This window comes from Bombus vancouverensis, chromosome 1 (genome assembly GCF_051014615.1).
Source record: "Bombus vancouverensis nearcticus chromosome 1, iyBomVanc1_principal, whole genome shotgun sequence".
Lineage (NCBI taxonomy): Eukaryota > Metazoa > Arthropoda > Insecta > Hymenoptera > Apidae > Bombus > Bombus vancouverensis.
The window spans coordinates 9,316,359-9,340,418 of NC_134911.1; the positions used below are offsets into that span (position 1 = coordinate 9,316,359).

At 30.2% G+C, this 24,060-nt stretch overlaps 6 protein-coding genes across 14 annotated transcripts; 2 read left to right on the forward strand and 4 right to left on the reverse strand.

Annotated features, from left to right (window-relative positions):
* Nucleotides 1-69: 69 nt before the first annotated feature.
* On the forward strand, nucleotides 70-3,345 carry Nulp1 (Nuclear localized protein 1). 2 transcript variants are annotated; one of them, XM_033327465.2, is made up of 9 exons: nucleotides 70-160; nucleotides 370-524; nucleotides 683-1,044; nucleotides 1,135-1,363; nucleotides 1,452-1,705; nucleotides 1,779-2,088; nucleotides 2,184-2,477; nucleotides 2,547-2,737; nucleotides 2,885-3,345. In XM_033327465.2, the coding sequence occupies exons 2-9, from the start codon at nucleotides 393-395 to the stop codon at nucleotides 2,907-2,909; spliced, it is 1,797 nt and encodes a 598-aa protein (XP_033183356.1). In that variant the 5' UTR covers nucleotides 70-160; nucleotides 370-392; the 3' UTR covers nucleotides 2,910-3,345. The 2 variants fall into 2 exon arrangements, with proteins under 2 accessions (XP_033183356.1, XP_033183355.1); XM_033327464.2 differs by having other exon boundaries at nucleotides 123-270.
* Nucleotides 3,315-5,868, reverse strand: Arp3 (Actin-related protein 3). The gene is made up of 6 exons (XM_033327447.2): nucleotides 5,680-5,868; nucleotides 5,124-5,304; nucleotides 4,721-5,035; nucleotides 4,312-4,626; nucleotides 4,002-4,220; nucleotides 3,315-3,924 (listed from the first exon to the last, which is right to left on the reverse strand). Exons 1-6 carry the CDS (start codon nucleotides 5,721-5,723, stop codon nucleotides 3,745-3,747), a joined length of 1,254 nt encoding a protein of 417 aa, XP_033183338.1. The 5' UTR covers nucleotides 5,724-5,868; the 3' UTR covers nucleotides 3,315-3,744.
* A 234-nt stretch (nucleotides 5,869-6,102) lies between these two features.
* Nucleotides 6,103-10,935, reverse strand: LOC117153420 (glycosyltransferase 25 family member). Of its 3 annotated transcripts, none has more exons than XM_076617584.1 (10): nucleotides 10,306-10,935; nucleotides 9,567-9,795; nucleotides 9,078-9,420; nucleotides 8,872-8,991; nucleotides 8,611-8,800; nucleotides 8,385-8,459; nucleotides 8,247-8,304; nucleotides 8,042-8,169; nucleotides 7,743-7,946; nucleotides 6,103-6,265 (listed from the first exon to the last, which is right to left on the reverse strand). In XM_076617584.1, the coding sequence occupies exons 1-10, from the start codon at nucleotides 10,491-10,493 to the stop codon at nucleotides 6,103-6,105; spliced, it is 1,698 nt and encodes a 565-aa protein (XP_076473699.1). In that variant the 5' UTR covers nucleotides 10,494-10,935. The 3 variants fall into 3 exon arrangements, with proteins under 3 accessions (XP_076473699.1, XP_033183337.1, XP_076473700.1); XM_033327446.2 differs by lacking the exon at nucleotides 6,103-6,265 and adding an exon at nucleotides 7,464-7,638 and having other exon boundaries at nucleotides 10,306-10,930; XM_076617585.1 differs by lacking the exons at nucleotides 6,103-6,265; nucleotides 9,567-9,795; nucleotides 10,306-10,935 and adding an exon at nucleotides 7,464-7,638 and having other exon boundaries at nucleotides 9,078-9,188; nucleotides 9,263-9,282.
* Nucleotides 10,936-11,993: 1,058 nt separating this feature from the next.
* mtDNA-helicase (mitochondrial DNA helicase) lies at nucleotides 11,994-14,967 on the reverse strand. Of its 6 annotated transcripts, none has more exons than XM_076617560.1 (8): nucleotides 14,717-14,967; nucleotides 14,073-14,156; nucleotides 13,768-13,997; nucleotides 13,016-13,700; nucleotides 12,689-12,933; nucleotides 12,515-12,615; nucleotides 12,227-12,446; nucleotides 11,994-12,156 (listed from the first exon to the last, which is right to left on the reverse strand). In XM_076617560.1, exons 3-8 carry the CDS (start codon nucleotides 13,987-13,989, stop codon nucleotides 12,028-12,030), a joined length of 1,602 nt encoding a protein of 533 aa, XP_076473675.1. In that variant the 5' UTR covers nucleotides 13,990-13,997; nucleotides 14,073-14,156; nucleotides 14,717-14,967; the 3' UTR covers nucleotides 11,994-12,027. The 6 variants fall into 6 exon arrangements, with proteins under 6 accessions (XP_076473675.1, XP_076473670.1, XP_076473662.1 ...); XM_076617555.1 differs by having other exon boundaries at nucleotides 14,655-14,967; XM_076617547.1 differs by lacking the exon at nucleotides 14,717-14,967 and adding an exon at nucleotides 14,338-14,575 and having other exon boundaries at nucleotides 14,073-14,247.
* Nucleotides 14,968-15,503: 536 nt separating this feature from the next.
* Nucleotides 15,504-16,493, reverse strand: LOC117153489 (uncharacterized). The gene is made up of 3 exons (XM_033327589.2): nucleotides 16,138-16,493; nucleotides 15,960-16,037; nucleotides 15,504-15,764 (listed from the first exon to the last, which is right to left on the reverse strand). The coding sequence occupies exons 1-3, from the start codon at nucleotides 16,311-16,313 to the stop codon at nucleotides 15,707-15,709; spliced, it is 312 nt and encodes a 103-aa protein (XP_033183480.1). The 5' UTR covers nucleotides 16,314-16,493; the 3' UTR covers nucleotides 15,504-15,706.
* Nucleotides 16,494-18,015: 1,522 nt separating this feature from the next.
* On the forward strand, nucleotides 18,016-19,612 carry LOC117153488 (uncharacterized). The gene is made up of 5 exons (XM_033327586.2): nucleotides 18,016-18,419; nucleotides 18,591-18,844; nucleotides 18,935-19,065; nucleotides 19,135-19,276; nucleotides 19,390-19,612. Exons 1-5 carry the CDS (start codon nucleotides 18,366-18,368, stop codon nucleotides 19,502-19,504), a joined length of 696 nt encoding a protein of 231 aa, XP_033183477.1. The 5' UTR covers nucleotides 18,016-18,365; the 3' UTR covers nucleotides 19,505-19,612.
* The last annotated feature ends 4,448 nt before the right edge of the window (nucleotides 19,613-24,060 follow it).

The following is a 24,060-nucleotide window of genomic DNA, read 5'->3' on the forward strand; positions in this document are numbered from 1 at the left end:
GCATATGTCATTTTCAATTTTCGACTTTTATCTGACAATTCAGCAACTTTTAAAATCACATGACTGTTGGCAGAACTTGTTAGCGATTGTAGTGAGTTTAGAACTATCATGAACGTAACGTGACTCATAACGTGACGCGTCTAACAATCTTGCAGTAATGGTAATGAATTCATTTTTATACATTTATAGCAGTTATGCTTATACTTGAAGGGAAAAATTGATAAGTGAGAAGTCAGGACAAGTTCAGATTGTAACGAGAACTTTTGGCAGGCAAGGGGGAATTAACAATCACGATTTACTTGATTCTTAAGATTCACAGAATTTCTGATTTAATCTGAACAGCTTTTACCTCGATTTGTCTACTTTTAGGTTAAAAATTAATTCTATTCAAAATGTCTACACGGTATATGAAAAAAGTATATGGGAGTGATGTATTATTCGAGAAGGGTAGTGAAAATGAGAGTGAGATGGAAAACTCGATAATTGGCAACGTTAAACCAAAGACATTCAACTTCTTTGATGTAGTATGTGTCCAAATACTTTAATAAGTATCTTTCTGTTTAGCACTTCCATTTTGTATCATTATCATTTAAATGATAATGTAATCAAATTTTTTCCTAATTTTTTGGATATTTATTATATTACTTAATGTTACTATGAAATTTATTTTCCTTTCTTTTAGTTGAATCAAAATTCTGAAATTAATGAGGAAGAAAATAAAGAAGAACAAGCAGCGGATGAAAATAGTGTTGATGAAGCTAAGCGTAAGAAAAAAAAGAAAAGACGAAGAAAATTAGAAGGTTGTAAAGCCCAAATTGTTGAATCAAAAGAAGAAAATATAGATGAAATTGAAAGAACAGTGAGGGAAGTGAATAAATTACTTGGGGAACCACTTCCAGGTTGTAGCTCTCAAAGTACAGATAATTTTCAGTGGAGCCAACAAAAGTCTAAAGAAAATATTTTTTTAGTGCAACATAAGCACTTAAATCCGTATAATGAACTTAAGAGAATTTTTGGTAGGAAAACAGTGCAAGCAGAACAAATGTATGTTTTTAATGAAACGTGTGTTATGTAAATAGATATAAGATAAATAGTGTAATTAGACCTCGTATCATAAATAGTTACTTTCAACAGCAATAGGAGAAATAGAGGACGTGTGGGCCATTTAAAGAAAACCTGGTTGGTTTCTGCTAGAGATAATTGGCCACCAATTAATAAATTTGGCCTTTCAATGTCTTTGGATCATACTATACAAACAACCAATAATGTTCAATACTTTGTGTATGACCACAGTCCATCATACAGACAAGTACAATTAAAATTTTTAGAAGCTGTTGAAAGCTCAAATCATGAAAATATCCTTGTATGTTATGTTTCAATTTAAATACTATATTTATTATGAATACATAAAAAGTACTTGAAATAAATCAAATTTTCATGTCTTCTTTTAGAGTATAATCAACATGCATTCTTATCACGTAGATGCATTATTACAATTAGCCGAACTGTGTAAACACAATGATGATTTAGCAATGGCTGCACAATTGACGGAACGAGCTTTGTACTGCTTAGAATGTGCTTTTCACCCACTGTTTAATTATACAACTGCTCTTTGCAGACTAGATTACAGGAAACAACAAAATCGTGCTTTATTTATAACTTTATTTAAACATATTAATTTTGTTGGTGGACGTGCATGTTACAGGTAAAAAAACAGAACTTCTTTAAACCTCTAATAACGCTTTCTTTAATTTTCTTCAAATTTATTTATATTCCAGAACAAGCTTGGAGTTTTGTAAATTACTTTTGTCACTTGATCCAGAAGGTGATCCATTAGCCGTGGTTCTTTGTCTTGATTTCTATGCTTTAAGAGCAAAGGAATACGAATGGTTTATAGAATTTTGCAATCTTTGGGATAGTACAAGAAACCTAACACAGTTGCCAAATATAGCATACAGTTTAGCTTTAGCCCATTTTCATTTAGGCAACACAAGTATTGCTAACGAACTATTACAAAATGCTTTAATAATGTTCCCGGGTGTTTTGATGCAGTTACTAGAAAAATGTGGGATACAACCTGATGAAATGGTATTTTCATGTTATAGTGATGAGCAAATGTTTCAATAAATTTTTATATGAAATTAAAGAAAAATTAGAACTTATTATAGGAAATTGTTTTGCAGATACGATCCTGTGATTTCTTTAACACTAAAGCAGCAATTTCAACTTCACCACCTCTAGAGAAGCTACAAAATTTATATGTCGATCGTAACTTTCGCCTATGGAAAGATGTAGATCTTTTACCGTGGCTACGTGAAAATGTACACACTGTACTAAGTCGTGTTAATTCACAAGATGATTACGTAAAGTATTGTGAGGTAAAACGAAGAAAACGTTACCAAGGGAGATTACCAAAGAATATTTTGCGATATATTATATTGTCTGATATAAGAAATATCAATGTGAACTTTCATGAGGTATAAGCACTTTTATGTTATAATTTTCAAATTTTTTCATCTGTACTACATTCTTGTATGAAATACTAGGTACAAATTGATGGTTCCATTCTTTCGCATGATCCTCTACCACCTGTGGATAGTATTGATATTTACAAACGACCTGCCACAAGTACAAGATCAAACAGAAATAATGCCGGTTTTTTATCTCTCTTTCTTTCATATTTATCCAGAGATATTAGTAGAGATGTTGCGGAAGTTCTTGAAAATACAAATTTATCGTAAGTATCTAATAGTATCAGTTTTAGTAATGGTGATAGTAATAGAAGTAATAACAACAACAACAACATCAACAACAACAGTAATAATGTTTAAATTAATATAAGCGGATAATTATTACAATATATAATGTTATGTAAAATTTTTAGCTATGATAATGATGAAGAAACATAAAATTGATTTCAACTATTGATTACTGATTATATCGTGGAATAACAAGTCAGAGTACAGGAAGTTTGCTTCCAATTAAATAACATAAAAGTGAAGTTAATATGTGTATAAATATTTTTCAAACAACAGCTATTTTTATAAAAATAACATACATTTCATGGCAGGTAATATATATAATATTTAGTAATGAACACTACAAAAGTTTTAAACAATAAAAAAAGAATAAATATATATATATATATACATACACATACACATATACATACGTATATATACACATATATTAATAAATAAATTATATTGTTGAAATACTTGTATCAAAGTGTTACTTGTCAATTATCATTTATATTTTGTTGATACATAAGCTGATTATATATAGGATAATGTAAAGCACATACTCTGTGAATGTAATTCATTAAAAAAGAATTATTATTTTCAAGTTGTCTTATGTTATGTACAGATCTATACAATTATTTTGTATTATCATTTTTATTAACTATTCCTAGTCATTGTTTCTAATGCAGTGTTACCTTCATCTTTTTGAGAGATTTTCCCTGTATCTTTATTACATATAAATATCGTCATATATTATTGTAATAATTAATGAGCATAAAAACTTTTGTGTGCGTTTACTAGTGCAATACTGGGCGTTCCTCTGTAATTATTTCAGTTAGCAATTATGTAATAAAAACACCCATTCCATCTAATCAAGTACATCATCATTTAAGATAAAAAATTAGAAATTCATTAAATTGTTGATACATCATTTAGCGTTCAGAGGGACCATTGGTCCATAATAATGTAATTCCTTTTAATTCCACTTGCATTCTTATTTATTTTATACCATACTATGGAATACGGGATTATAACGACAAATTCCAGGTCCATATTCTTGATAAGCTTTTTTGGTATGACAAACTGTATAAAATTCTGGATCGCTAGCTAATAACGCACCTCCGTACCATACTGCCCAACGTTGTTTGTGATGCGATATAACATGAACATCTATAGGTTTTGGCTAAAATAAAATTAAACATAAATATTAGGTTACTCTTCTTCTTTTTTCATATTGAAATATATAAAAATACATATTACCGTAATTAGACTTCCACTTAATGTTTCGCTAAGTTTGAGACGTGCATCGACAATTCGTTTTATATCACGTTGTAATCGTCTGCCAAAGTCCTTGAACATCGTAGAACCACCCGATAATACAATATTACTATATAATGGTCTTCTAACGTCTATTGGACAATTTTGAATTACATCATCTACGATTTCGCTTAGTGGTGTCGTGAAATCTGGATTAGAGAACTAAAAATGTGATAATAAAATAAAATGTACATGTAACAAACCTTTCATGTTCTATAACTGAATTTATATGCTTAAATTTAAATGGACATACCTCAGGATGAAAGAATATCTCTGGTCCAAGAAACCTTTCATATCCAACATCTACTACAAATGGTTGCTTTGTAATACTATTGACACCTTCATATTTTTTTATTTTAGTAGGGTCACTATCGTATTTAGCAAATTCTTTTGATATATCGGGGCATATATAGCAATATTTTTCTTTTATTGCTTTAGCTGTTTCTAATGATTGTTCAGGTGGAATTCCGATTTCACGTTCTCGTAACAAACTTTGAATGAAATATGTAATATCACGACCGGCAATAGGAATATGCTTTATACAACTTCCTATAACAAAACCTTCTGCCTAAATGACAAAATAAATTTGTTAATTACAACAGGTTACAATTTATGTTGTATGTTCATTTTATAATTTTATATTCTTCTTCTTTTACACATACCACTGGTATTACGTGAGTTACGCCATCTCCACTATCGACAACAACACCTGTTAATGTCCTATCCTCTATTGTTTTAGCTGTCCAAGAGGCAGCTAATGCTAATACTGCTTGAACAGCAATATAAAGACCTGGCACATTAAATGATTCAAACATTATCTCTGCTGTATATTCCCGATTTTCTGGAGTATTTAATGGTGGTTCTGTGAGTAAAAAGTAATGATCTTCAGGTTCTGCCCTAAGATATTTGAAAATACATTGCTGTAGGAATTTTTCCATTAAATCCCAGTCTTCCACTAATCCATGTCTAACTGGATACTAAGCAAAATTGAGCGTAAATTATAAGGTAATTTGAAAAATATGTATTTTAATAAAAATATAACCGCATACTGATGTATCTACATACTTTCACAGAATAACCAGTAGCTTCAAAAGCTTCATCTCCAATATAAGCATCCAAATCTTCGACTCCTTTAGTAACCCTTCTGGCATTATTATCTCCAACCTTTGCAGTTTCTTTAATAGCAATTGCAGAAGGAATTATAAGCTGAGGTTCCTTATTGCCTGCAAACCCTAGCTTTGTATATCTGTAAAGTTACAAATAATAATGAGAAAATATTTTTTTCTTTTTGATAGAATAAATAAACAAAATATATAATTACTCTACTATTAGTACATGTTTGTTTCATTAACTACTATATATGTACATATTGAATTCAAATTTTGTTAGAAATAGTGCTTTACTAATGTAAATTTATAGCTTGTTATTATTGAATGTAAATAAGGAATATTAGTAGCTGTGTTTCTAACAACTAACTATCAATTGATAAGACAGAAAAAGGAATAGTTAATTATGTTACATTTTTTTAGTATAATTTATTTAATACGTGGAATGACATGTGTCATCAAGTCACGCTTCAGCTCATTTATTTTAGTTGAGATTAATTTTTTAAATTACATACCCCGTACCCACATCGATTACACATGCAGGTAGACGACCAAGCATTGTGCCCTTTTCGTTTCTGTTTTTGCTTTTATTCGAAAGAAAAATATCTTCTCTACAATACAAACTGAACACTCATCCGTTCCAATTAACCACACCTCGCTTTACAGATAAAGCAGAAGTGCACTTTAAGCGGCGTGTTCATTGAGCGAAATTTTCTTTGATAGATTGTCAAAAATGGGAATTTATAGGGAAGATCATCACAATATCTATAAATAACCGATTTTATCGTAAAGTTTATTAAATATATCTTGTTTTAAATTTGTTTTTTAAAGACAATCGAATATTATAATTAACAAAATATCTTGTATACTTAACGAAATAATGTATTATATATTGATCCGACGCGAACTGGTATCGAAGTACACAGTCTAGCTGGTTACTACCAAAAGGTTCTGGATTCGATTCTCGGCGGGCGTACCGGTCTTTTTAAAGAATTTATTACGTATTGTAATATGTAATAGCAAGCCTGCGGTTTAGGCACATAGTTAACTGACTCGTGGTGGGTAATCATGTGGTGTTGGTACGAGTAAGAGAGAATGAAACTGAAAAAAGAGAAAATTTGAAAATGAGAAAAAAGAAGATAACGAAATTCCGAAAAGATTTTTCCGTTGGATAAAATAAAGAACAATTAACCACTGCACACTTCATCTCTTGACCCCAAGAGAAATTTTAAACGATATATTGATGCGTGTATATACAATGTACCCACGAATTCTGTCTACATAGGATTTAAAGGAATACATAATATTATGGTAGTTAGCGGTTTCTTGATAAGTGATAATGCATACAGGTTAAAAGTCATTTTTGTTTTTTTAAATGGAATCATATGTTTTTTATTACGTTAACTGACCAATCTCGGCGTTTTCTACAAAAAATTACTAACCTATTTACATGTGTTGAAAAACTATTAGTTTTCATGCCTTTCCTTGTCTCTCATGTGTTAAATATGACAAATTAAAATATCACTAAACCAATAGTTTTTCGAGATAGATTAATACTTTTTGATGGATTGCATTTTGAGATGGATTGACTAGCATATTAAAAAATATATGATTCCATGCAAAAAAACAAAAATAACCTTCGTGTCTCCTCTATGCATCCATTTGTCAAGAAACCGCGATTATCATATTATGTATTCCTCGAAATTCTATGATTTTTATTAGAAACATTTCTGCTTATTGTTTGAAACAACAAAGATATTCCAAATGGATAGAGTTCATGCGATCTGCATATTTACATGTATGGTATAATGTGTGTACATATGTTTATCAAATAGACATATATTTTCAATATTAGTGGTTATATTGAATGGCTAATTGTTACATAATGATAATTTTATTCAATTAATGATAAATTGCAATGTAATACAATTGAAAGAATCGCCCATTCTTATTTAATATTGCAGATAAAGAAGAATATTTATTGCTGGAAAAAGAGGAATTGGATGTAAAAAAAGAAAATGTGTGTGTGAATACATACACTGAAATATACATATACACTATGTATTATAACATATATGTAGTATCAATATATAAATACAAACAAATTACATAAAAAAGAAATACAAAATATTATTTGAATCTCACACATTATATGTATCACTTTCTGCACAAAGAATATTCTTGCAGTATAAATGCAAATGTAGTATAAATGCAATGTAGTAAAAATGCTTTTGCTAAAGCAGAAGAGGCTACTTAAATATTTCTTATATCTATTTGTTTATGGCAGTGTTTATGGTATTCATAGATCTTCGCGTTTCGATTTATTTATATTTTGGTCGTTAAATATAGTCGTAGAATTTTCTGTATCGCTAATGTATCCTTGTTCACCAGTGTAATGCGTCGGATAAATTAATAAAGGATTTGCAGAAAGTAATATTAAATTTCGTTTTGTATAATGTACTTTCCAATCATCCCTATATATAGAAAGAATAATAATAGTAAAATATGATTAAAGTATTACAAAAGACTTATTTAAGAAAGGAGCATGAGAAAATATTTTAAGTTTCCCTCCTTTTACCTAGGATGAACATCAGATAATATAGGAAGATATTCATCGACGGGTAATAATTGTTTTAACGGCATTGCTTCTATTAGTTTCTTTGCACCACTTGTAGATAAAATATATCCTAATGTCCAGTAACTGTAACCAGCATGTACCAAATATTTTGATCCATCGATCCAAGATTCAGCACTTTCTGCTAATCTTTTTCTTCCCAGATAACTAATATATAATAAAATAGAATTTCATATTTAATCAAATCAAATTTTATAATTAAGTTTGGTATTAAAGAAATTTTCTATATATTAAATACGTACACCAAATCCCACTCAAATTGAAGGTCTTCCAATTCTCTTAAAATGTAATTTACTTTTTGACGGAAGAACGGTTCAAAACGAACATCATCTTCTAAGACAATAATACTTTTAAAGCCATTTTCTATTACCTAATATAATTTTCCAATTGTTTAATGTAATTTTAGCGTACTAATAACATGATTACACAAATTTGATGTGCAATTACCTTATTCCAGATATTGTAATGGCTTAAAAAACAACCAATTTCACCCATAGTCATTGGTCTATAATTATTTTTCTTATCGTTAATTGTTTATATTAGTTTCAAGGTATTTTTAATACCTTATTTTTCATTGTAACTTACCGATTATGATAAGGATCAGTGTATCCTGCCATTATCTCTATTCCCAATTTCTCAATAACAGACTGGTTTAATATCCTGAATAGACAAACGCGTAAATTATAATATAAAGTTATTTATAATGGTATTGAAAACCGACGACTTTCAATCATTATTAACAAGAATATTCTAATATAAAAATGAAAGAAATATACAAATATATAAATTTATTAACGTGTTCACGACTTACCTACCGTCAACAGCATCATGTGTTTCTACTCGAATTCCAAGTTCTTTAAAAAGTTTGTGCATTCGCTCGCGTCTTTCTGGTCTTCGTAAAAGGTTTATCATATAAATATTGTCCACTTGCAACGTATCCTCGGTAGGATATTGTACAAATCGCTCGAGATGCATTGACAATGGAAGGTAATTATTGTCAGCTGAGAAAAAATAAAAATTTCACGATGTAAGGTATAATTCAGTTTCCTTTTTCACGACTGGTTTAACTTACATAATATTTCTGTCTTAATATTGGTCAATCTTTGTAGATCTTCAGTGACCGTTTCTTCTTCTTCCAACGGAACCATGATGAAGCCATAAATATTATCGTTACAAATAAATAATGGTATATCTAGTATAAATAGAAGGAAGAAAAGATTACTTATGGAAAGCGCCCAAAAATGAGAAAATTTTATAAAAACTTAAGCATTAGTTTACCAGAATTATTAGCACCGACGGCAAAAGTTATAATGTCGTCGGTAGGACCGCTGTACTGATTCAAATTTTTTGGATCATATGTTAAAAGGTCCGAAATATGTTTTCTTAAATCTATAAGGACGGCGCTATGAATCATAGGCACGTTGAAACATCCTTTTATTTCCCGAAATAAGATAGGTTCATACTTTTCTGTTCGTAAATAGTAGAAATCACTGGTCATTCCAGCCCAAAAATTGCTATATAAGCCATCAGACTTCAATAACGGGGCAACTACAGTTTCGTTTTTCAAGATTAATTCGTTAAGAGTATTCGGGTTTGTTAGAAAAACATCTGCATCGAGCATCTAAAATTGAATATAAAGAGAGGGAGAGAGAGAGAGAGATTCATACTAGACAATCAAAAAGATAAGTTTTTTAAAAACGTTACTCAATAATTGAAAATTGTAAAACCTTATCAAAATTTAATAAAAATGAAAAAATGAGTTTTTACCCAAATGAAATCTGCCCAAATATTTCTTCCAGCATGAAGTGCCTCTTCGCGTAAATTTATCACATGTAAAAATCTTTGTGGTGACCAATGGGAAATTTCATTTTCGTCCTCGAATCCGTTCGATTTTTCATCAAAATTTATTTCAACTCCATGATACTTGCTCCTTTCATTTTTTAGCCAAGTTGATAATATTTCGATTGAGTTATCAATATTATTATCACTACATATCCTTAAACAAAGTATGTAATCTTAGTTGTTACAGCTTAAAAATAATTCAAAAGTATTAAGAAATATATATATATTAAATAAGTGAAGCATCTATAATATTTAAAAAGAATTTAAATATGATATATCGGTATGTTTCAACTTCAGTTATTGCTTCTGCATTAACATATTTTACATAAAGTGATCAAAAGATATTAAAAATATTTATGACATTCAAACGCATTATTGCTATTAAGCAGTATTTGCCCATTAATTTAAAATTTGATCTAACTGAAATGCTTTATACTCGAAGATAATATAATAAATATACATTTATTTCTTTGTGAAACTAAAAATTATTCTTTATTACTGTTCTGGTATTGTAAAAAATTGCATTTACTTTCAATTTTGCTCATTTGGTTAATCAAAGATATAATTCTACTCCCCTTATCTATGTAATTATATATTATGATCTCTACAATTGTCGTTTAACAATTTTGCTGGAATAATAAGGTTAGAATATATGTATACTTACCAGAGATGTATTCGTTCTTTAGGATAAGTCAGTTGTTCCAAGAAGGTTAAGAAATATGGTAATGTATGTGCTTTGTTACGTACTAAAATTGTTATTAAAACTGTCGGATTTTTTAAATTTTGCCCAGAAATTTCAATAAACACGATAAAACACACCAAGGTAACACGAAAAAAATTCACTAATTTCATCTCCGTTTCGAAATTTATTAATATCTTCTACCTTTGATTGTTTAGTTATTCACGATAACATATACAATAAAAGATACAGTTCCTAAAAGCGTTGTCTTCACCATGTTATTCATTAGATTAGTTCATCTCTTCTGATATAATTTTACTACCCACATGTGCCCACGTGAAAAATATGTAGTCGGCAAAGCAGAGAGTTGCTGTATTTGTATACACATCCGATTATCCGTAAAAAACAAATACATATAACTACTTAGACGTGTTCACGATACTTTAAATTTACAAGTAGGAATACAGAAAGTATGTACAAATTAATTTGCAGGAGAATTTGTAGAAAACCTACTTCGATCCGATGATTTCTAAATATATTGTAAAGTTCAACATTTTGAACAACTTTTTTCTATATATAACCGGTGATCGACTTTAGTTTCCGAGATATTTGCAAAATACTGCCGATATCACTATAGTGTATTTCTACTTATAGTTGTGCGTCTGTGGCAGTGTATGCGCCAGTTAGATTACCGAATGCCGGCTGCTTATCTTTTGTTTATAAACGAGGTTCCGGCAAACTTAAAGGCCCTGTGACAATGTTCATATGCGAGATTACAAGAAATGTCTATTATAACTTATAACTCAATTAAAAATGAATATCATCAATGTATTTGGTCTAGTTTTGGGTTAATGTTTTCATCGTAGCGATCGGCAACGCTTGCGTGAAACAATAACAATTATTCTTTTCGTAAAATAATATCAATTATTCAATCGCCTTCTATTCTTTTAATTAACTTATTATTTAATGCAAGCGTTGCCATCAGGCGGTTGGATTGAAAAAATTAACATAAACCCAAACCCAATATATTGATGATATTCATATTTAATTGAATTGTAACAGACATTTCTTGCAGCCTCCTATATGCAATCGTACACGGGACCTTTAAGCTTATAAACAAAAGATAAGCGGCCGGCATCCGGCAATCTAACTGGCGCATACACTGCACAGACGCACAACTATAGGTAGAAATACACTATAGTGATATCAGCAGTATTTTGCAAATATTTCGGAAACTAAGGCCAAAAAAAAAAATAGGAGAAAGTTGTTAAAAATGTTGATTTCTATAACATATTTCAAAATCATCAATATCGAAGAGGAAGTAGCTTTTTTACAAGTTTACCAATTCGTGGGATAACTAATTTTTGTACCACTATCTTCCTCATGTTTTTCTCTAGATTTTTCATTCATATCGATATGATATGATGACGGTAAATATTAATCTGATCTAAAACTTTAATTGCAACATTCACGTATATATCGTAAACAAAAGATTGAGAGAGATATTTTTTATATGACCCAAGAAACTTATTTGCAGTAGAGATTATTTCTGATCATATTAAAACCCACAATTTTCTCCTTAATAATTTTGCTATATAATTAAAAAGAATAAAAACATTTTCAACGGACATACTAAATTAAACGTTGATGTTTGATAAACATACACACGAAAGCATCTTCCACAATAATCTTTATTTACTGTTTCCTTTATTGACAAATATTTAATTTTTCATTACTTTTTTCCTTACCTTTTAATCTTGATGTATAACTAAGCTTTGATTTATCAAAATCTAATACCATAACACCTAAATCACCGCTGTATCTATTTTTAGCTATCTACAAATATATGTACACCTTCAGATAATTAATTTTCTTTGTTATACATATTTTGTTTTTATATACATACTTGCAAATATTTTTTGCCCCGAAGAGTGGTGAGTCTATTATCTTGAATAATAAGCACGTTATCTGCCTCTTGACTTGCTTTTGCACTCCCAAAAATTGATGAAGTTGTTAATTCTTCATCGGAACGTTCTTTTCGCGGATGTATTATCATGGTTACATGACAATTGTACATGGTAGCAAAATTTCTAAATTTCCCTATAATTTCATCTTGTTTCCAAAACCTAGAGTATAACTTTATTACTTTAAATGAGTGAAAAACATGTCTTACGTGGATGTTATTCTATAATACCTATCCATGTATTTCGAATCATTACATGTTCCCATCATAAACTGAACGTTATCAATTACGACATGAGCTATGTCGTGTATGTATGTTGCATGTTCAACTGCCTATAATAAAAAAATATCATAATTTCCAATTTGGATAAAGAAAATCAATTTGTACAATTATATTTATACTCACATCCATTACTACTTTGATGTTTTGTTGGCCATGAAATGTCATAAAATAAATTGGTAACTTTTCAAACGCATTTGCATATGAATCAAAATTTTCGAGGTTTTCATCTAAAGGTACTCCTGCCATTTGATGTAGCATTGTTCTTGCTAATCGTGCATTTCTTATTTCGAAACTGCCCCATAAAGTATTAACACCTTGCATTGCCAAATCTAAGGAATATTCACTCATAAAGGTTGTCTTACCACATCCTGGTAGGGACAAAACATTCACTTATACAAAAATATTACAGTAAAGATTGGATTTATAAATATTACATTATACATATATTACCAGTTGGGCCAGTCAATACAGTGAATTCACCTCTTCTATGACCTTTCAATATACGATTTAAAGTTGAATATCGCTTCCATTTTACTCCTTGTACTTTATCATTGTTTTGCAAATCGCATAAAATTTCTTCTTTAAGGTCTTGAAAAGTAATTATACTTTTGTGCCATAGAGGTTGAGCATTTCCAAGAATATTGTTGAGATTATAATTCATTTCGGCAGCCAATTTTGGTCGAGGTTGTAAGTCTGTTGGTCTGATGAAATAACATCGCTTTTCATTAAATTTTTTTGCAAACTGTTTAGCAGTATACCAACTTATTTCATCATTCCCAAACCATAAAATTAATTTTTTAAAAGATTCCATGTATGGTAATAATTGTTGAGGTAGATTCCTTAGATTATATGGGAGACATATAATTAAACTTGCAGATTTCTTTGATATTAAAACTAGCAAATCATCTATCGTTCCTACAACTACAGCACTATTATCATTTTTACTATGGTATTCTTTGTATCGTATACATCCACTAACACCAGAGACAGGAACTGTTTTTTCTTCTTCTGGATTGATTGAATGTGTTTTATATCCAACTATAGAATTGTTTAGTCCTACTAATGGAAAATATAATACATTGGTGGCCTTGTTGTAGAAACAGTTTAGCTGAGACAGGACTTCTTGTGAAATGTGCTACAAAAAAGTTATTTAAAATATCGTTATAACTAGGAATATTTGATAATTTACTTTATTTTATTACAGGAAATGAAAAATTGTTGAGAACAGTTTTATATTCTTCAGCAGATAAATCTTTAATGCTTTGGCAATCATTTATTACATCTTTCCAAGTCCGTTGAAAATTTTCGTTCACACATCTATCTTTTAACTTATTGAATTCATTGACTTTTTCATCTGACTTTTGTATTGATAATAATCTCTCTAATATATCCCAAGAACCCATAGAATTACATTTGTCACACATAAAAAGACCTATGATAAAATTTTTTAACTACTTACTTGGAATTTTACCACAAAATTAGTTTCATAACTTTAAAATTCACATACCTGTTGTTTTATTTACATAAATCTTTGACTTTCTTTTTGTATTGCTACATATAGGACAGTCTGTTATAATGCATGTGTATCCTTCTATAATATTTGAACATTGTTGCTTGAGAAAGTGTTTTAAATGTGATACAGACATATTCAATAAAGAGTTTCCACCGTTTATATGTAAATGCTGCTTATTGTAATATTTAATACATTCTCTTTTTCTAATACAAGTACACAATAACTTAAACATTTTAAACATACAAAACTAACTACTTACTAAGTATTTCCCCAAATAGAAAGTAAAACTTATATCAACTAGTTGCTTTTTTTATTATGTCCATCTGTGCATAAAATTTATAATTTATATTTGTCAAGAACAAAATTAATCATACAAATTATTTTAAGTAATTGTCAACATTAATAAAAATTTATAACTTGAAATTTTGATTGTAAAAAATGTATGAAATTTCTTTATTATTTGAATAATATAAATTTAAACTCTGATTATAAGAGAAAGAGGAATATAAAATATTTAATATTTTTTAAATATTACATTAGCATATTCTTATATTAATATTTTCTTGTTTTATTTACTTTCTATCTGTATTTCATTTTTTAATGATTATATATGCTTTCGTATATGTAAAATTGCATACACTTATGAATTTGTTGTTTATTTCAAGACAATATACAATACACGTGCTTACTGAAGCATGCAGAGACATCTAACGGGAAAATAACGAAATGTCTATGAAAAATACTACATATATGTATAAAATATGTATAAAACCATTGTTTGAATTCATAAAGGATGTAACACAACCTCTAATTTGTCTCAGTTCAGGTAACATAAGATCTGACAACTATGTTTATGTTTGTTATATTTTTGTTTATCATTGTATGATGATCATCAACAAGAAAATGTATTTAAATATATATGCATATATATGTATACATTTTTTTTACCCTTTGCTACTACTTGTATTAGGATATGCATGACGTGTTAATATCTGAAATACTTAGTTTGATATTTGAAATATTTCAGTTTCTTGTTGTGTGTCGTGTGCGTGTGCGTGTCGTGTGCGTCTGCGGAGGTGTGTTTCTGCGCGTGCGTACATTTGTGCCTCCTTTTCGTTCTTAAATAATACTAAACCATATTTAACTAATTACAAAGAGTGTATTTCTTATACATATTTTATTCTGTGGCAGAATATTGTTTTATTGAATATGCTATTAGGAATGTAAAAGCTTATTGTATTTCTTTAACATTAAATTGTTTATTACAATGAAATGCGCGTAACGGTGTATAGAATTCTATGATATATAAGAGGAGAAAGTTTGTTTTACATTTATGAATTAAAGTATTAGTTTCTTTTCAAATATCCTATACTAAATCAAACAAAGAAAAATACTGTACATGTGAAATCAATTACAATTAAAATGTAATCTTTTTAAAAGTATTTATTTGTTATACTTCATTACATATATTAAAGTAAAACTTTATTAACAATTAAATTTTCCTACAACAATTACATTCTTTGATATAAATTTCATTCAAATGTTGATGTAATATCAATTTGAACTTTTAAAATACATGAACAATAGATGACAATAGATAACTTATATTAATAATAGATAATATCCTTCTATGATGATCCATTGTCCTCGATAGGAGAGTTATAAAATGAGAGTTTAACTTCTTGCCTATGAATAAAACAAAATAATATAAATGTATGTTCTTTGTAGGTTAAATAAAAAGAAGAATTAATGTATGATATATAGTATTAAATTTAAAATTAATATAACAGGATAATCTTGTTTTGTATCATTTTTCAAGGTTTAAGATGTTAATTCAGACCTTTTAAGATTAAGAACTACTGGTATTCATTTTGATATTACCTTTCAGTAGTATCGTTAGTTGCATTATCCGCATCCGTTAATATACCAATTTCATATACCATTGCTTTTATGACATATCTGTGGTATAAGAATAAAAGAAAGAGAATAAGTAGAAATTAAATAAATAAGTATAAATACATGCAAAGAATTTTTAATATTATATGTAAAATATTCTTACAAGTCATCACCAACTGGATTATTTGATGTATTATTCGTTAACATAGTAGTTGTTGCATTATAACTCGTATCAGACACACATGACGTTAACTGTACAGATATACAAAATAAAAACAATGATAAGTACAATATTTGAGAAGTTTTAGAGCCTCGATTGGTTTCACTGTTACACAACATTTTTAACAGCACCTTCGTATTTCGAGCAAGAACTTTTATAGTGAATGTTAGAGCCTTGTTAGCACCACCCCCTCTACTAAAGTTATGACTACAAGATACGTCATGATATATATTTTCATCTTGTTCATAAGTAAGAGTGGAAAATTTGTAAGACAAAATTCCTCATAAATCATGAACTTGAACCATATACATGTATGTACATGAAATATAACAGATATTTAGTATTTGTGCATTTGAAAATAAATGGAAAACAAGGGTCAATTTAAATAAAATCATAAAAATATTACTTTACAGGATAGATTATAAGAAAAATTTATACACAAATTATCAATTATAATAATCTAATTAAATATTTAAAAATGTAGTTTCTGTACAAGTTATGGATTTCTTGTATGAATGATGAAAAATATATTTTTAGCAATTATATGATCATTTAGTTATTAATTTTTAATATTAATTCAATATATTATCTTTTTAATATATATTATAAAAAAAATTATTTTTACATTCATAATTATATTAAACGAATATTTATTGTATGTGAATAGAACAAAGCATATGGAATATTCTTATAGCAAGTTGCAATGTAATGTAAATTTCCATACTTATTAAATTAACACTTGGATGTAAATAAAGTGCTTTATGCAGTGCATATTATAGATACATATTTGAATTGTCAAAGAAATAAATTTGTTTAAAAATAATAAAGTATAAAATTAAACTAGAATTTCTAATATTTATTTCATTGTAGACTCAATTTTTAATATTCAGATTTATTCATATTCAAATATAAATGATGATAAATGTGTACTCATTATGTGGTAACATTATTCAGCATTTAAAAAATATATTTAGCTGTTCTTTGCTTTTAGAAATATATCAAAGTATTTGATTAGAAAAAGGGATGAATTTCTATTTAGAGTAGAAGAGACAAAAGAAAAAGAAAATTTTATTGAAAGAAAGAAGGCGGAGGTGTTGTAGGAATAAGTGGAATGTGGAATGCGTGAATTAGCATAATATAAACCAAGTCCATTTCACAGCAGGCGAGGCCGAAATAAATAAATAAAAAATAACCAAAGATATTTGATTTAAAAATATCACATTTAGTAAATGCTTTATATAAAATACAAAGTAATATTCGAATAAATAGTATAGTAATAGTAAATAGTATATAATAATAGTATATAAATAGTATATAAATAGTATATAAATAGTATATAAATAGTAGTAAATCGAAGTAATATCGAAAAAATCGATATACAGATTTCAAATTACATTTATACATCTTGATTATGTTTGAATTTTCTAACAAATTACATATCTTTAAAATAGAAGCAATGAAAATAAATATATTACAAAAAGAACCATGACTTTTAATGAAATGACTAAATGTTCACGTACATAATTATTTTTATTAGGCGTTTATTTTTCAGATTTGACATTATCAAACTAATCAGTTAACTTGCCATAGATAAAAAAATATAAAAACTGTCAATTATTAGATAAACAAGTTAAATAATGAATTTTAGACATTTAGAATTAGGTATATACATAGATATTAGCGGACATTTTCTTTATTAGAGGAAATTTCCTTTATTAGAGGAAATTTCCTTTTTGATATTAGTAAGCAGTTATTATAATTTAAATCCACTTCCATACATATTTCCTCTAAACATCACATTGTTGTGTTCGTTTAGTGAACTTGGAAGAGTATCATTTAAAATTACCCGCTACTTATGATATACTAAAATGGTGAAAGCACATTGTGCTTAATTTGCCGGAAAAATATTACCCATGCAGTTAAACAAAGTTGTATATAAGGAATGATGTATAATGTTTGAAAGTAGTCTATTGTTATCTTATTGTATTAAATAGTATCAGCTATTGTTGGACAGGCAATCAGTCATTATTGTTAACATAATATATGAAAGCTTTTCCCTGGTTACTCATTTACTTTATTGGCTATGATTTTTAAACTCTTCAGTTAGGTTATGCGGAAAGTATACAAATAATCTATTAATTTTATTAATGATACGTAGTTCGGTATAAATTATGAGAATGTCTAGAGGAAACGAGGAGGAAGAATTAAAAATGTTGCAAGAATTGGTAAGTACTTAAGTTTAAAAATTACATAGCTATTAATCATTATACCTAATCATTATTCTATGTTTCTAGTTGCTGTTTAAAAATAATATTTATGATAAGATTACATTTTATTAAGAGAAATTTAATAATTTTTATATAAAATCAGGATAAATATTTACTTATAAATTGTAGGTTCCTAACGCCACACCAGAATCATTGCGAATTTTTCGAGACTGTATGAAAAGAGATGCTTTTTATAATGCTGCACTTCCTTATGGGATTTTATCTGCAGCAGCTGCATATATACTGATCCCTAAGACACCAGGAATGCTAAAACCTATTGTAACAACTGTTATAGGTGTAACAATGTCCTTCGTTGGAAAACTATTTTATACACCAAAATGTTATCATAAAGCATTCGGTAATAGCATCGATCCATTTCCAAGGTGTTGCCTTTTTTTGTTTTGTGTAGAATTATATAATATATTGGCTTTTCATAATGGGTCAGTAAAACTAGTTATATAAACTATATTTAGGAAGCAATTACATCAAGGTGGTAATGTTAATCGACAAGAACAGCAGAGTAAATATCTTGTATCTTCCGCTGATAATTTACAGGAAGAAAAACCAGTCTGGGATAATATTGATACCCAATTTGAGAGCTATCGTAAGTTTGTTAAGGGAATAATTGATAATCTTTCGATGGTTAAATTAAGTTTATGAATTATGTTTCAAGCAAATGAATTCGATGATATAAGTGGTAATTTACAAGAAGAGTCAACAAATGAGCAACAAGGAAAGAACCGTGTGACATATGATGACTTATGGATGCAGCACAGAGAACAACAAATGAGGAGCCAGTATAGTGATATTCAAAAGTAAACTTTCTTTGTTTAGTAGCCATTAAATTTAGGTTCTATATGCATAAACTTTTCTTCAATTTTATAAAAAAATAACTGTTTCATTTTATGGAATATAATTTCGTTTACAGTTACTTCTCCACAAATAACACAAGGAGAGAGCCAGTTCAAAGGCAACAGACAAGGCGTCCACAAAAATCAGCAGTTCCTGAAACAGAATTCGATGAGAAAGAAACGTGGAATTGAAGCCAAGAATTGAAACGTATTTTCGAATACATATGGTTATGGGCAATTGTCGCATAATAAGAAATTTTGATAGTAATAAAGATAGCAATAAAGTTATAAATGTTGAAATTCTTAGAATGCTAACATTTTTTAAATATATCATGCACGCTTTCCTTTTTTGGGTATTAAAAAGTGACATATAGGCTTGAAATAAAAACTTACAATTTATTAAAACAATGTGGAGCGATTATATGGAGAATCAAATAAGACATTGCAAGCTTAAAATGTGATAGTATCTGCTATAAAAATATACTTGAAATATGATATTATGTGAAAAGTACTATGTATAAATATAAGTATGTACTTAACTCAATGAAAGTAAAAAAGTGTTTCATGTGCATTTCTGGAGGCCATAACAAGACAATTTCGTGATGATTTTCTTATCTCTTTGGTAAATTATTGTTATCTTTCTTTACATTTAACGTTATTGGATTTGATACAATATTTACTAGTCTTTTGTCCGCGATGTTACTACCTTTTTTATCGACAATGACTGACACCAAACCTATCACATTTACACTTTCTTGCATGCATAAGTTCCTTTCCTTTTCATTATAGTGTATTAATACCTCTGTGAGTGTATTGTTGCATACATATATATAAAAATATATATATACATATATGAACGTTCTAATTTTAACACGTTCGTATTCCTAGCTAGAATTATTCATTTGTTATGAGTTTTAGCTTAAAAGATCATATTTACGCAATATTTACGGTCCGAAAGAGAATAATATTCTGACACTTGAATGTACACATACATATATTATGTATATTATGTATACATTATACATGTACTACCTGTCATTCACTTATAGCTTTCTGTTCTATTATCAAACTTCATCTTTCCCGACAGCATAAAGAAATTAAAGAGAATAAGTAACGGACGATGAATTGTATTTGGATTATCCCGATAAATGTAGGTAAAACATGTTTGTTGTTCTTTTATGCCAGAAGACGATCATTGAACACATACGATGTATTTGACTAAGATAAATATAATGCATGGGAATTTAGGAATAATATTGCTTTATATATATAATTATATAATAATATATAAAGCAATATTATTCCTATATATAGTATATTCAGTATATATATATAATATAACATTACCTGGCATAAAGTGTGGATATCACGCTTTCCACGCCTGTAGCTGGAAATTTTGTAGGTTGCTTTTGCATATCGAGACAATAGATATAAATAAGACGAAAGATAAGTACAAGAACTAATTTAACTATCTAGTATGAAATCATTTGACGGTCACGTCATAATAAATGGCAATTCCAACATGGTCAACATAGTTGCAGAAACGAACAACAGTAAAGTGATTATCGAATCTACGATATTTATCCCTTCTTATTGTGAAACGCATAGAATATAGCTGATTATTACATATAACGATAGTATATGTGCTCTATCAGACGAACAATAAACGACCGATCGAATAAACGAATTGAAATCTCGTCTTTATCCTTACTGTTAGTACTAATTCTTTCTTATATGTACGGTTTATAAGTGGCAATACACTTGCGTTATGAAGTTGAAGAAAAAAATGATACATTTTTAAATATATTCGATCTGTAATGTTGGAGGGTTATTCGACTTAAAAATTTGTCGCTAAAATTAGGATCTTTTCATTTGTTCGCAAGAGATTAAGCACCCGATAGGAAATCTTTAATACATGGTAAGAACTAAATGACAGAATATAGATAATTGAATCAGATCTTTTTGTGATACGTTATTTACGTTAATTAATTATATTTACCATAAGAAACGTGGATTTATAGCTCGCAATACTCGATATAAGCAATAAGGAATAAAGCGATTATATTACAATAACTAACTGCTATTTTTCTAGCAGTAAGGACACAGTTAATTACCAGAAGCTAAATACATGATCGCGCGATAATGTATAACGTTGTCATCGAGCGTTTCAGCAGATACGATAATCGGAAAGGAAAGAAAGATGTTTTTTCGAAGAAATGTGGAAAATATTTGTCAAAGGAAGTAAGAAAAATCGTCTTTCGAGATTTCGATATAAATCGTAAGACATTATAGGTGAGGGTCAATGAATCGAAACGTTTATCGGTAGTCGCTTGATACGCGTTAATCTGACCGAGAAGTTGCAGAAATCCACGGGGAGTCGCGCAAAGAGGGCCGCGCGTACAGCCAGCCATTGGCTATCGAAGGCGACCAATGGGCGAGTACTCCCATTCATAAGTAGCGTCGCTTCCGTCCTGATACTCTTGATAGTAGGGGGTCTTGTCTGTGATGCAATACGAATTCTAGCTGTATGTATATGTACATACTTACATGTATAAATATACGTAGTACGTAGCTGCTTCCATGATCCTGCGGACTGACCCTTGACTCCCGACTCTCGACTCGCTCGTTCCTTCATCCTACCATATTTTCTTTTCTCCTGCTGCCACATTTCTTACTCCGTAAGCAAGTATACACATACTTATATACTTGCTTACTTAAGTACTTTGTCGTTTTCAACAGCTATTTCGACAGGATCTCGCTAGTTTGTCTTCGACAAAACTATACCAGACTCATGTAACGATGGCCGTGAATCGTTATGATTTGTTGGAAGATCGGAGCAATTGAATAACATAGAAAGATCGTGGAAAGATCATCGAAACATATTTCTACGCAAAAGTTATACCTTTGTTGTCTTATATATCTGCGATCCATTTACTTGTTCGTTTCGTGTAGAGTTCACGCGTTTCACCAACTAGTGTATAAATACGTATGTGATTCGCCGAGGACCGGAGAAAGAACGAAGAACGGGATGAAACACGAACAACGGGACGGAAGTTAATTTGTGATTAACAAGAATACATATACACAGAGCGCTGACATATACGTATTATATACAAGAGAAATAATATCGACATTATCGAAAAAAAAGCAAGGAGAAATTTCATTTGGTAAGATTCTGTCGCACGTTGGTTGAGCTGAACCGAATGTTCGATTTCGTACATTACCTAGTTGATTGTGACTTAAAGACGAAGGAATTACGATACAGAGGAGACGCGGTTCCCGGTTGTGATTCACGTGTCTGCTCGGTTTAAATGATCGCGCGTAGAAAGGGGAGTCATGCAGGTGCAGGTCATGTGAAATATTTGCACTTTGTCGTAATTTGCGTAACCCGTTGCATATATAATAAATCCGCAAAGCTAAAGCGCCACGATAGAAAATCGTTTCACAATCTAAAGAGAAAGGGAATCTCTGGTTCCGTGGGAGGGGAGAGATTCGAGATGCCTGTTGTTGCATATAAGTATCACCTACAGCATATCTCGCCTTGTCCTCTTCATCAAAATGGATGGAGTTGCAAGTTTACCGGTCGAACATACGACATTTTTCTTCATTACCCCCAACCGATCGATACTTTTTATTGCCGAAGATGTCGGTACATAGATACTCTTTTCTCCAAGAAACGAATGGATCAGGCCGGTCGATAGGAAAAGAACGTTTCTCATCTTTGTTCGTTGTGAAATTCATCAGACTCGGATTCATATGTATTTTTTGCAGAGATGGTGTTTGGCGAAGATTATCTATTATCCGCGTATTTACGGGCGACGGATAATATACGAAAGACGACGTAGAGACGAGACACGACGCGTCGCGTCGAGACACGTTAGTAGTCGTAATACGATGACGTCAGACGAGCGTTGGCGGAATGGCTATGGCCGTTCCCGTTCTCTAACGAGGAAGATCGAGAGAAGGAGATGGAGACGACGAAGGATCGCGCGACTACCAGCGCAACAGGACTCGAACAAATAAAAGAACAATTTCTTTGTCATGTATCCGCGTCGACTTAAAGACCTAGCATTGTCCCAACTTTGAAATCGAAGTCGCGTTCGAACAAGACACGGAGATCCTTGACGAAGGAATCAGACTGAAGAATCAGAATTTACATAGGTACCGGCGATTAAATGCAATTGTCACGATATCAAATCGGTACGAAAATATCAACTACGATCAAGACAAGTGAATTTGATTCTGTCTCGTTTCGTATATTACCAGAATACTATATATATATATCATAATCGAACGTCTCGACGCGTCATCGCCGAGATAAGGACTATCAAAATCGTTGAAAGTAGAAGTTTTCCGCTACTTCTTGGTAATAAATCGTGTCGTTTGATCAAGGTGACACGGAGAACGAGAGCGCGCGCGATTTTTTGCGCAAACCGAAGAATGAGAGAAAACGCGAAACAGCAAAGAGGGCGGTTACGTGTAAGGATGTAGAGTGTAGAGAGTCAGTGAGCTAAGCTAGACAGCTGGGATCAGTCGCGCTTTGGGCGTGAGCCAGTCATAAGCAAAAGGCAGAGAGGTTGATACGAGGGTAAAGAAACAGGGAAAACGAGCGAGCGAGCGAGTTGACGAGGAAAACAGAGATCGAGCGACGTTGGTGCCGGAGCGGGGTGGGGTAGAGATAGAGAGCGTGAGCGAGAGGAGGAGAGAGCCAGGAGCATGGTCTGTGGACTGTGGAGGGCTGCGTTCAC